The sequence below is a fragment of the Agelaius phoeniceus genome, chromosome 1 (assembly GCF_051311805.1).
Source record: "Agelaius phoeniceus isolate bAgePho1 chromosome 1, bAgePho1.hap1, whole genome shotgun sequence".
Taxonomy (NCBI): domain Eukaryota; kingdom Metazoa; phylum Chordata; class Aves; order Passeriformes; family Icteridae; genus Agelaius; species Agelaius phoeniceus.
Genome location: NC_135265.1, coordinates 44,018,653 through 44,032,185, shown reverse-complemented (window position 1 = coordinate 44,032,185; position 13,533 = coordinate 44,018,653). Strand labels below are relative to the sequence as shown.

The window sequence follows — 13,533 nt, the reverse complement described above, 5'->3', positions numbered from 1 at the left end:
GCTCATGACATAGGGGTCTCCCTCATCAGAACCCATTGTTCCTAACATCTGGAAATGATACAAATCCCAAACCTTCATAGTCCTCTTTCTAGAGTGACTTGACACTCAAACAGATTTCACTGCACCTCTACATTATTGCCCCTGCTCTGCTCTCCTCTTTCCTTTTAGGAACTCCAGCTAGTAAGTTTGTCTCAGTAAGACAAATCCCCCACATTGTTTCCTTCATCAGAAGCTGTCATCTGGAAGACCCCCCCCAAAAGTCTGCACCTATCCAAGTAAAACTGAATAGCACAAGACTAAATTATATTAGCCTTGCTTATGTGGCACTGTTATGTGGATGACATTCAAAAACTACATCATATGAAATTTGCTGAAGGATGAGCAGAGAAGCTATATGGCTTTATGTACTGATTCATAGCCAGATGTGCTTTCTTCTCACCACTGAAAACCCCACTGTGCCCTGTGTGTAGATTGGCCAGGGGTCAGAGTTTGCAGGGATCTCCTTGACTAGGCACATGCTGGGTACTGTGCTCATTGACTTGTTCCTTACACTTGACTTTCCAAGCAATTAAGTCCTTTCTCACCTTAATGTATTCAGAAAATGAAAACATCATGCTATGTTTTGGGGAAAGGACAATAATGTGAGTCTAAACAAACCATGAAAACCATGAAACAGCAGTGGAAAAAGAAAATTTGAAAGAAGTGATTTATTCATACTTCAGCCCTAAAAACAATGATCACAAAGTCAAAATATTTTAAGTTCTATGCAGAAACCATGAGAACACCAGGTGAAATCTCTAAGCTTAGTAGGCATTTTGACTAAAAATCTAACCTTGCAAGTAGCTGGGACAACATAATGCAGTAATTTATTTTTATAAGTAGTTTCCATGAAAAAAGAATGGAAAGCAGTACAAGTGGAAGGCTCTGAGACCTTGGACTGATTGCACAGTAAGGGCTAAGCCATGAAGTGAAACCTCGGGAGCTGCTGAATCTTGAAATACTATAAAACCAAACAACTTCTATCAGGAGTAAATGTGATTTGTATTTTCCTGTAGTACATGGTGATTTGTTTTAAACAGTGATTGCTATCAATGCTGTTGGAATTGTACTCATTTTCTTCAGAGAGCTCACTTAAATAACTCTTAGCATCTACTGTTTGAACTTATTTGTATTCCAATAACATCCACCAGATTATTGGCACTGTCCACCTACACAGGAGAAAAAATTGCCCTTTTTCAAAGAGTTTACATTCTGAGAGCAGCTGAATCTCACAACATTGCAAAGAATATTTGATCTCAGAAATAATACACATCACTATGATTATCAGATCAGCACCTAAAACAGGATGCAATCAATCTTGGAAGGCCAGAAATTACTGAGACACGATAAAGGCTCAAGATACATTAACCAGTACATTCTAGAAAGGAAGCACAGATCTTCATTTTATCAAGACACTGAAACCTTTATAAATAAAGCTGGGATTTCAGCAATGCTGAAAATCAGTAGACAATGAGTTTCAAAGGGAACTGTCCATGTACTGCCTACTGTCTCATTTGAAAATACCAGCCAAGAGCTGCAAGTTTGTTTGGTTTAAAACATCATATCACCATGGGAAACAAACCCACTTACTTTTCATTCTAGGCAAAAATGAAGTGCAGGTGAGGGACCAAACAGGGTGGAAATGTATACATTTGCAGGTGACTTGTGGGCATGGGCTGTGCTAATAAAGAAAGTGAAATTCAGAATGACACGACAGCAGGGAAGGCAAACTGGATCCTGGAAGGATGTCAGTGACTGTGCAGCTTACAAGAAAACAATCAGAAATGAGAGTCAGCTTTCATCCTCTCTGGAGGCAAGCAGGCAAGTCTCTGAACACCTTACCATCCACTTCTTTTTGTTGAGGGGACTTTTGGGTTTTATTTTCTGTGCTTTGCAGTTTTCCAAATCCATATTCCTTGCCTGCACATTGGTAATGCATAAATATGCTACTTACTCCCTCATGCGTTTCAGCTTGGTCTCAGCCATTGTGCTGTTGAGAGCTCTGAATCCCCGGGGCTCCTCTGGAGACACTCTGGTGACAGTCCTCGAGCCTACAAATCAATGCACAGACACACAACCTTATTCACCTTCATCCCCCTGAGCTCTATTGCAGAAGGGCAGTCAGAAGGAGGAAGACTATTCCTGTTTCTCACAAGGCAGTGCCACATTAATTAAAGATGAATTAGATTATTAAATGTACATTAAGGGCAACTCCTTTCTGAGGGACAAGTAGGTTTGTAGCCTAAAGGCACCAGAACTGGAATAACAAGGAATACACAAGGAATTACAACAGAAAGGAAAGTCACTTCTTTTCTTCCATTTTCTTCCATTGTTTTTTTACTTATCCTTAAGAGCATGAACATTCTTTCTAACAGGCAAGTCTCTCCTTGAGCTTGATCATTACTGTAAACTGGAAGTATTTATCTTATGACATCAGTTTCTCCTTCAGATAAAGGTACTCTTTTTATGTATGAAAATATATATATATAAACATTCCTGTATATGTAAATACATATATATGTGTAAGAAATATATACATGCATAAACACACATGCCCACTCTTTTTGTTTGCAGGCCTTGTGAGCTGTTGCAATATTTCAGGACCTAGGGCTCACCTACCACTGAAGCCCTCGACCACAGGAACACAGAAGTGCTGAATCACAGAGGACTGTCAGGGTTATCAGCTCAAATATGTGCAATTTCATGTAGTCATCCCATCATACAAGTCTGTGGTTTTCCTAAGAAATTTATGTACTTTTTGCCCTGACTGCTTCCATTGAAAGACATTTCAAAGCCTTACTGGGAGCTAGTGGCTAAAATATCTTATTTCCTGATAAAATTTCTTTGTCAAGCAGTTCATGCTCATTTTCCTCCTGTGCCAGTCCTTTTCCTTGGCTTATGCAGTTATTTCCTTCCCTTTTGCATACTCCTTTCAAGTCACTGTCATATTTCCTGAAAAATCCCTGTGCCAGGATTTCTCCTGGGAAGCTGAGAAGACTCAGAGAAAAATGAAAACAATAATTATCTGATTGCTTCTCCTGTGTTTTGCTGCTTTGGAATGTGGTTTGGAGATTGTTTATACAACATGTGAATTGTTTTTACTTAATGACCAATCACCATCTGGCTGTGTCGGGACTCTGGAAGAGGTCACAAGTTTTTCATTAGTATCTTGTTAAGCCTTCTGTAAGTATCCTTTCTCTATTCTTTAGTATAGTTTTAGTACAGCATTCTTTAATATAATATAATACATAAAATAATAAATTAGCCTTCTAAGAACATGGAGTCAGATTCATCAAGTCCTCCTTGATCCTGGGGGCTCAGCAAATACCACACCTTTCATTTCTTCATAATTGGAAAAAAATCCTATTCAGCTTTCAATTTGTTAAGCTGAACAAAGCAGCTATTTTAGCCTCTTCTTGCATATTGTTTGGCACTAGGATTTCACTTCCCAAAAAAAGGAGATGTATTAGGGTGTAAATGTGTGGGCTGTGCCACACAGGACCCAGGTTCTGACCAGGCACGGGAGGACTTTGCATAGGGTAGGAGCAAGCCAAAAGTCAAACACGTTATCACAATGTCTTGTCTAACTGAGGACACACTCCCCTCCTACCAGGGGTTTTTAGCTTGGACTCAGCTGGGGTTTGGCTTAATTTGGATTGCATTAACAGGGATCGCATGCAGCCAGAGGGAGCTTGCAGCTCCCCTCCCTCTATGAGCTGATACAGACATCCCCAGAGAGCACCCAATGCTTTCCTGGAATGTGTAATCATGGCTCTCCCAACAGTTAGGCTCCTATGCCTGACATGATTCTAGACCCTGATCACATCCATCTGAATACTGAGATAAAACTTTCCATTGTGAGTGATCCTACTGGATCAATCACAGTGAGCATCTGCTGGATTCAGAAGCTTGGAAGCACAGAAGAAATGGATTCCTGATTCAGGATGGACAAACAATTGCACATTTAAAAACATTTTCCTAGCTTATCTTACACCTAATGTCTAGGAGTTATCTGATGCCCAAGTATTACAACTCAAGTACAGTTAATGTAGTTTAAAAGATGAAAAATGACAAGCCCAGTTCTTACTGGCAACCAATTATTTTGCCTAGTAATGCAAAAAAACATTTCCTGATTGTTTACTGTAACAGTGCACATGCATACCCATATGTTTTACATGGAGTCTGTAAGCATTCAACTCCTTCAGCAGCACTGGAAAATTGAGTTATCCTCAGGACAGCTCAGGAAATCCCAGGTGCTGTGCAAAGCAGTGCTTGTGACTTAGTGGGCTCCTCTCTCAGTTGGCACAGTACTAAGGTCCAGATGTAGGGCTTTAGTGCTTTGAAACCAATTAAAAATGGATGCCCTGAGCACCAGTGTCCTAAGGAAAATATAAACCTTGCAGTCTCTTAAAAAGGAGCACATTTAACCACAGGCACCAGATAAATTCTGGCATTACTATTATTACAGGATAGATCACTGTAGTAAGAGCTTGGCATATTCTTTCTGTGTAGTGAATTCAGTATATTTATTACTACAATATTTCCTTCTCCTCTGACATTTCATTATTAAAAACATTCTTCTTGTTTGTTTTGGTTTTTGGTTTTGTTTTGGTTTTTTTTTTTTTCCCTGGGATTTCTGGCTAGATAATTCAAATTTTGTCTACTTTACACATTGGCAATTGGCCAAGAAAAACTTAGTCCCTTTGTGCAAACTCTATATCTTTCTCTCCATTTAATATGATTTTTTGGCTACTGCAAGGCAGCACAGACTGAATATTTTAGGATGCTGCAAAGGTGTGGTTCGTCATTAAAAAAAATGAGTTCTCAGTGAAGACTGCTAAGAGCTTGATACATTGTTGCTACAGCACACCTCAACAAATGTTGCTGGGGTGATTCATAGCCATTCCACTTCTACATCAAAGGTACTTTCTTAGAAGCAGTTACTTGATAATTAATGTATTTTGCACCCAGCTTCAGACAGTTTGTGTACCCACATATCAACACACAAGAAGGAACTATGCTTCTTCAAAAAGTTACCAGATAATTATTTGCATTTTTTTTTATCTAAGATATCATTCTTGATCCATTAAACAAAATCAAATGAAACAACAAGAGCACTGTCTTTTCAAAACCAGGTATTGTGGTTTTCTAAATGGATTTCAATGTCTCCCAGTGTCTAACCCAGTATTGCAGAAACAACATAGGGCAAAGGGCAAAAGATCTGTGTCCTCTCAGGTGATAGAGCACCAGTTGGAGGTTTGCACTGAGGATCTGTAGAGAAAGGAATTTATTCACAGGTGCATTATCTGGTAAGAGTTTTCATAAATTATGGTCCAAAGGCATTCCTACAAACATTCCTGCTAGTGACCAAAAAATAGGTGATACACACCTACTGCATCTCTTCATAAGCCATGATGTGTTGGGAAGCTGTTATCTCCACTGAATCACAAACTTCTGTTTGTGTTTCAGATTTCTTTTCTTTACCTTTCACTTCTACATATGAGATCCTACAATGCCTTTTTGTACAAGATAGAAAAGATTAGAAACAGATGTGTTTTCCAGATTCATAAACAATACAAAGTGACGCAACAGCCCCTAACCTTCTCTCCCTTAATGCCAAGCAAATTTAGTAAATTTTAAAATGAGTTTTTCAAACTCCTTTATCTTCTAAAGTTTTTTTCTGGGATCTACCCAATTTTTCAATTTATCAGCACAGCCTATGTTATTTCAAACACACTCCACATGGACCTTTATAGACAACATGAAAGCAATTGTGTACCAGAAAAGCTCTTGTACTTGGAGTGATTCTGGGACCTCTTGAGGAGAAAACTCAGTTACCTCCCAAGTCCTTTCATAAACACTGAGGTTTATACTAAACAAATTCCATCTGTTGAAAAATAATTTATATTTATTGCATTTTTTTTATCACAGCCCTTGATGACAAAAAAAAGTTCTAGTGTTTTTCTTCTTGGTTTTTCTCTAACAGCCACTTGAAATGACTCATAATCTTTTTGTAATACTTTAACAATGAAAGATGCTACAAGAAATTCTGTCCTGGCCAGATTCCTGCTTCCATTGCCCTATTATTGCCATGAAATCCACACTATTTTCAGGAGTAGCCATTACAATTCTGTTGCAGCTCTGTAGCCCAGCAATATGGTATTGCCACTGCCTGCCCCAGGCCACACACCTGAGTCTGCAAGGCTTCAGGCTTTGTCTGATCTTGGCTTGTCCTGACAGAAATTTTGACTGAAGTGCTTAAGCTATAGCAGCAGTTTTTTGAATTACTATGCAGTGGGCTGTTTTATTTCCAGTTATTCTTGTAACATACAACCTGCTTTTTTAGATGGATTAGTAGTATTCTGTGTAGAAAGACATATTTATAACTAACTTAATTCAATTAATGTAGAGAAGTACAGGCCTGATACAACAGCAGATGCCTTGAAAAGTGGGAACAAAAGATGAGATGTAAAGGACTACAGGCATGGGATGTCAAGAAGGGAGGCTCTGACTCACACTGGCAATGCCATGGGTAAAACCAATGTCCTAGTGGTTAGTGAAAGAAATACAGACCTGGAAGGGGACACAACTAGCTTTAGGGTGAAAAAGACAGCAAGTATCTAACCTATGTAAATTGCACTATATACAGAAAATTTTGATGTAATGGGAATTTGGAGCCCAGTGAAGAATATGCAAGGTATAAATGAACATTAGCAAACACATAAAAATGACCCCAGCTGCAGGTTTATAGCTTGATTTTGGAAGAACTTAAAATAATGAAAGTTTAAACTTTCTAAGTGATACTGGGCATACAAAGATAAAAGGAAACCTGGAGATTTGTCTCTTATTATCATTACATATATTTCTTTGGAGAAAATCATACCTAATTACTGTCTAGTTTGAAAAAAGCCTGTAAGTTTCATCACAGACTGGTTGGACATTTTTTTAGTGATAAAAGTACAATTTATTCTTTAATATTACAATTTCTAAAAACTCATATTCTTGTCCCTAATACTGAAGGGAAAAGATGAAGATAAGGGAGTTTCTAATACTAAGATTGTTTTTAAAACATCACTGTTTGTCTTAATATTCTTGTTTGTTCTCACCAACCTTCAAGGCAATTCCTCTCTTTAATTAAATGAAGGGATATTGAAGCACAGAGCAAAATTTTTTTCTTATTTCAACTTCTGCAAACCCATTGCAGACAGTGATGCTGAAAATGCATGAATGAGTGCAGAATATGGAGACAGGGGGTTCTCTGTGAGTGTGAAGAGAAACTGGATGTAAATGTTCCTTCCTTCAGTCCTGAGGGTCTCCTGGCATGGGGCCCAGAAGGTGATCAGTGAAGGTCACCCAGAAGGTGACCTACAGGACTATGATGGCAACAACTTTGATTACTCCCCTTCACCCTTCTTCTTTGGCTCTCTCTTCCCATCTGCCCAGGCTCACAAGCAGGGGTGAACCAGAGCTCAGCACTGGAAGAACCTCTGGAAGCAGGACTTCCTAGGAGTCTCCTGTGTTGTGGTTTTAGATAATCCCAAGTCAGGTTTATCCCAAGTGAATGAGTGCAAACAAAGCAGCTAAATGAGGCTGCAGCTCTCATGGGAGCCTTTGGGAACTCAGTTGGCCTTTCATGCAGCTCACACTCAGTCCCACCTGGTGGCTCTGAGGACAGTGACTGTGACAGCCACAGTAAATAGCCTTCTTTCACATCAGTTTTCTTTTTAGCTTTTAAGTAGACCACAATGACCCAGGTTTTCCAACTGTAAATCTATAGACAATATTTTGCCAGAGATTTTAGGATTAAATTACAGACTTAAATTCTCACTGTTTTCTTTGTATCTGTAATGAGATACTGTTACATAAATTATTATCCAAACCTTGATCATAATTTTAAAAATATTAAATATTTTAATTCATTTTCTCTTATTGTAACCAGGATTAATAACTATAAAATAGCTTACACATCTTCAAATATTTTCCTCTGGAGAGAAAATGACAGTAGCCAAGTTTTTAGAAGTTTTTTTTATAACATTCTATACTTCTGACTATCATGCTTTATGGTTTTATTATTTTCAACAGAAGCACTTAACTATTTATGCCTTTTCTTTTGGCATAGTTATACTTCTTTGCAGTAGATTAAGGAAGTAATTTTCAAAGGGATCACATTTTTTGAGTTATTTTGTTGCAAAATGGAAATAGTTGGACAGTGATGCATATAGACTGCTAATAACTGCTGCTATCTAAAGAAAATATATCATCTTACCCAATGAGCTGCTATTCAGGACACTCTCCAAATACTCAACCATTGCCTCCATATCACTGTCCTGTGAATGAAAGAAATAGGAACAGCATTAGTGTGAGCACAAACCGAAACACAAACACCATGTCCCAGAGGTACCATCCCACAAACATAGAGGATATCACATCAGTAAGTGTCAAGACTAAACTATAAAGAAGTTACATTGCTCAGGACATTTTCTATATCTTCTTCTCCTAAAACATCAGGCTTTGGAATTATGCAATAACCAAACAACAATTTAAGTCAGATTCCTTGCAGAACACGAGTGTTTACAACAACAGTGCATGGAATTTAAAGGAGATATATTTACTGTGGAGGGTGGTGTGCAGTCTCTGAAAATATACCAGCATTTTATCATCAGTTAGTTCTGGAATATCTAAAACAATATTACATTGAAAAAGGCAAGTTTGTACTTTTTAACTATGCCAAAATTTTTATGCTTATGATAGCTGCCCACAGCAAATTAATACTTATCTTTCATGTAATTGCATCTACTTACATGTCTAGTAACAACAACTAATTAAAAATTTTTTAATTAAGAAGAGATTTTAACATTTTTATATTTCAAGTGTTCTGCTACCAAACAGATGGCTGACAGTTTTGCCATGATATCATTCACATGAAATGCTGTTTGTATACACAAATGAAATTTAAAGTTCTAGCCACTAAACAGTGATTGTTGTCCAGGAAGAACATCACAATTTTATGAAAGTCCAAGAAAAACTTGGACTCTGAGTGTGCAGAAGCTGCTGCCATATCACATTTAAAAACACAGCATTTATTGACTATTTAAAACTGACAGTCAAAATCTTGACCTTGCTAGAAAATATGTCAAAAATACGTATTTTTAAAAAATATGTCAAAAATATGTATTTTTTAAAAATAGTCAGCACTCTATGCCTTTAGGATTGAAAACAATGGAATAAAAACAAACACTATTGACCTCCATTTCTATGAGGGACAACCTGTTTTATATTCTGCTGTGATCTTACTAAAATGCCCATTCTAAATCTCTCAACTTAGGAACTGCCAGTACACCTAAATAAGACAGCAATAATTGTTGGCAATGATTTCCAGCTGGTTAGGGACCTTCTGGTGCAAGTGGGAGCTGTTATGGATGAGCATAAACTAACTATTCTTCACCCCAAGTTGTTTCATGGGCTTATATTTGAAACAGGCTCTGCTACTTTAGCTGAGGTTTGCAAGGCAGGAATCAGGTTCTTGGTTGGCCATTACAACAGGTAACCCACAAGCTCATAGGCTCAAAGGAGCCTCTTTGCCCTTTTGGAGCAGCCTGTGAGGTCCTGATTGGATCAAGTCAGCACAAGGGTTTCCAGTTCTGCGGCCAGGAAGTGCCAGGGAATGCATTCATTATGTTAATATACACAGTACATACTGAATATTGAATTAAGACAATATTACAGATATAATTTCTCTGTACTTCTAAAAAGAAAAAAGAACCATTATGACTTAATTAAAAAGATTTCATTAAATCTTTTTCATTCAAAATGAAAGAGTTGTATTGATTTTCTGCTAATATTACTTTGTAATTATTTTTATTTTCATTATCACTAACAGTTAACCACAAATCTTCAGACAGATAGGCAAAACATAGTAAATAACCATATAAAACACTATTTTTATATGGTTATAAAAACACTTTAATAAAAACTTTTTAAATCATTTTTATGGGATAAAGCCTGTAATTCCCAAACCTTTGACTTCTCTCAACAGGACATCATATTTACTCCAATTATAACAACAAAACTGGTTTCTTCTTTTTATGCTGTAAGGCAAAAGATGTATTTTCACCTCTTCATCACTCCTATCTTTTCCCCTCTTGGGTTCAGCACTGGAAGAGGATTTAGCTGTTTCATTTAATCTATTTCTTTAATCTTTCTTTCTCTCTTTCTTTTCCTTTTTTTTTTTTTCAGAGGAAGCAAAGCCCTACAGAAGGGACAAGGGACTGTGACGGATGCCCAGAAGAGAGGCACTCCCATGCACAAGGGCCAGTGTGGGTGAATGCTTGCACATTCCAGATTCAGAACAAGTAACCCCACTTCTAACAGCCATAAACCTGCCAAAACATGTGTTAGGAATCCAGGGGAGCATCTTAGGGGTCACAGCACACAGACCACTCAGAGCTGCTCGAGCTATGATAATTTATGTCAGCTGATTGTCTGGCTTGACAATCTCAGAAGCAACTTGGAATTTGAAAATAGGAACCTACTGCATCACAGTAGTAGACTTTGTCATAGTGAAGAGGGTGAATTTGTTATTATGGTCACTGAGAAAAACCACTAAGAGCATGGGGATGAGCTGCAGCAAAGAGCATCCACCAGCATCTCAGCTAAATCAAAGCCAATGGAAGCTTCACTACACACTAACTTTTCAAGATGAAACCTCTGTTTAAGCATCACACGTTAAAATGCTTTTAAAAACAGTTTGTCATTATTTTTTATGATTTCCCTCTAATTAGAAACTGGTTCTCCTATTAAAAAAACGTGGAAATGAACCACTGGCTTGAAGATGTGGAGGTCTGGAAAAGTAATTAGCAAATTGCTGCTTGAAATCTGTCAATGTGCATTTCTGCTCCAAAAGAAAGGAAAAAAGGACACTAAACTCCAGTGCTGGAAAATGTGTCTGAAATCAGACTGGCTGTACCAACATGAGAAAAAAAAGCTGTCTCAGCTCCCACCCCAAACCTTTAAAATTAAAAGTGTTTCAGTGCCTAACTCTACCTTCCTAGGCAGTCTTACATCCCACATGAGGCTGCTACTTCTCAGTCTGTCTTGACATCTGTGGGAGCCTATATTAGGCTTGAATAAATAGCTCACATCCCTTTCTACATCTTGCACCTTAATATGTTGTTCATAAAGATGACTTTTCTGACCCCATGCTACTGCATGAACATTGGAAATTTTTTTAATTCTTGTTTGAAATAATGGGGTCACCAGAGAGCACCACCAGGTGCAGCATTTTTGCCCTCTCTGCACAGAAGTAACTAGTAAAGCAATCTTGGGACTGGAAATTTAAGAGATTTGCAGAAATTACCTTACTAGCCCTTACTGTGTTGCAGTGGAATGTCTTTTTAGCACACAGCTCCAAAAGCTTGGTTTAAGGTATCTTTGAAGAAAGGGTTTAAGAGTATGAATACCATCATAGAAATAGAAGTAGGAGTTTTGGTATTAAGTAAATGACTGCAGAAGCAAACCTTTGCTATTCTGGTAGGATTTGAAACTTATTATTAATACTGAGCATGATCCCACCTACTTTGAGTAGGATTCATCTCACATAATCATTGATATCCAAAGGAAGATGTTGTGTGCATGTTAATAACTCTAAATCCCTTTATAATCACCAAAGAGGGACCTCTCTGTGTATTCCATCCAACCTGCACTAGATGTTTACTCCCTAATAATGCTTGCTTACTTCCCCTCACGCCTTTCTGTTTGTTGAGTTCAGACAAAGGTGTTCAGATTTGCACAGGTATGTTCAGTCTGCTTTCACTTCCAATTTACTGCAGAATTTTTCACTTGAGAAAGCAAAAATTGCCTATTTTCACTTCCCAAAAAATAGAAAAGGTAATTGTGTCAATAGCCAGAAACACACTTATTGAATATCTTAAGGTGACAGAGACAATGGGGTGCCAGTGGGATGGCTCTTCCAGCCCACCATGCTGATTCTTATTATGGGATTTTTAGTCAGTCCAACACGAGGGAGTGTTGCAGCTCACATCTGAATGCCAACACCTAACTTATTCTGCATTACTGAGAAATCTAATTTTGTCTTCTGCCCTTCATTAATTCTAAGCAGCAGTCTGCCTGTTCAAAACCACTACTGATTGACACTTAATGATACCATCAATGAAAGTTGAATGAAAATTTCAAAAGGCATTCTAAAAAAGAAAAATTCTCTCAGAGTCTGATGAAAATGAGCAGTAATTTTGTTTTCAAGAGTACCTTGTGGTAGACTTTCTGGGCAATGATTTCCTTGTATATCTATGTGTTGTGGGTAAGCATAAATGCAGCAAACTTTAAAAAAGTATTGTCTAAGATGTTTTACAATTGAATAACAATTTCTTTACTATAGCCCAATCTGCTCCTGAATTTTAAGGCATCCTGTGTGTTTAATTTGAAAGTTAGGGGGACATGTCTAGATTGAATGGAGCTGTTTCTGAGTAAACTTCAAGTTCTACTTGTGGGACAATTTCAGGATCCCCTGCTACTGTGGTAGAAGTAGAGTTCTGATTTCTCACACATTATTTTTCCTTTAAAAACTACATCTCAAAGAAGCTATTAGTTCAAATTTTTCAAAAACCACAAGTTATTTATAATTTAGTGAAGAGTATTAGTCTTCTTGGCCGCTTCCCTGGAATGCAGAAGACATCACACCCTGTTCTGCAGACATTGCAGATGATCACAGAATAAAGTTACTGTTCCTAGGCAGAACCAGACAGTACCATTCAGAGGCACTGCAGGCCATGATTGAAACTGGAGGCCATGAGAGAAATTGATAGTTCCTGAATGCCTTGGGAAGATCCATTTTCAGAACTGCCTCAGGCACTTAAGTTTATTGATTTCACTGAGACTTGATCACTGGAGACAAGATTCATCTCAGCTCATTCTGATCAGATCTAAATGAGGTGCCTTTTGCAATAATCTTCAACCTTCACACTGCAATCCCTGACTTTCTTGTGGCAGCCTTAAATGATAAAGCTACTTTAAGCCTTTCAGCAATAAGTTTTCTCTTCACTGACACTTTCAGTGAGGTGGAAAAGTCTACAGATTTGCTGAACAAGTCTTGCAGCTGTTTAGGCTCATCATTCATCACACTGTCCTAGAAAATATGTCTATGCAGGAACTAGAGGTGACTATCTTTGCTTGGGAATTAGAGCTGGAACTTAGATCTTATGCTTGAAGTATATCTTCAGCTTTAATTTAATTTAAATCACAGCTGACATTTGAGAGGATCCCACTCTGAGTGTTTTAGAGTCACAAGAATGGTTTCTGGCAATGATCTATCTTAAGGCATTCATGGGAGTATTACCTTTAATCTTGAAGGAATGCAAAATTCTTTCTCATCAATACCTTATAATACACATATAATTAATTCATGGTATTGATATTCACACACATTTCTAAAAAAAATCAGTAATGTCAGTAGGACTAATTCTGGGAAGGAACAGTTTT

The 13,533-nt window shown here is 37.7% G+C and overlaps 1 protein-coding gene across 7 annotated transcripts in view; it reads right to left on the bottom strand.

Annotated features, from left to right (window-relative positions):
• NEK11 (NIMA related kinase 11) overlaps window positions 1-13,533 on the bottom strand; it is an 82,969-nt gene that overhangs the window by 12,273 nt on the left and 57,163 nt on the right. For 5 of the 7 annotated variants that reach the window (XM_077177653.1, XM_077177678.1, XM_077177659.1 and 2 more), the window contains 2 exons: window positions 8,306-8,366; window positions 1,994-2,090 (listed from right to left, as the gene is read on the bottom strand). The exons of 1 other annotated variant lie outside the window; for it this stretch is intronic. In XM_077177653.1, the coding sequence (XP_077033768.1) occupies window positions 1,994-2,090; window positions 8,306-8,366 (158 nt within the window). The remainder of the gene's footprint in view (window positions 1-1,993; window positions 2,091-8,305; window positions 8,367-13,533) is intronic. One more of the 7 variants, XM_077177668.1, reaches the window with a different exon arrangement.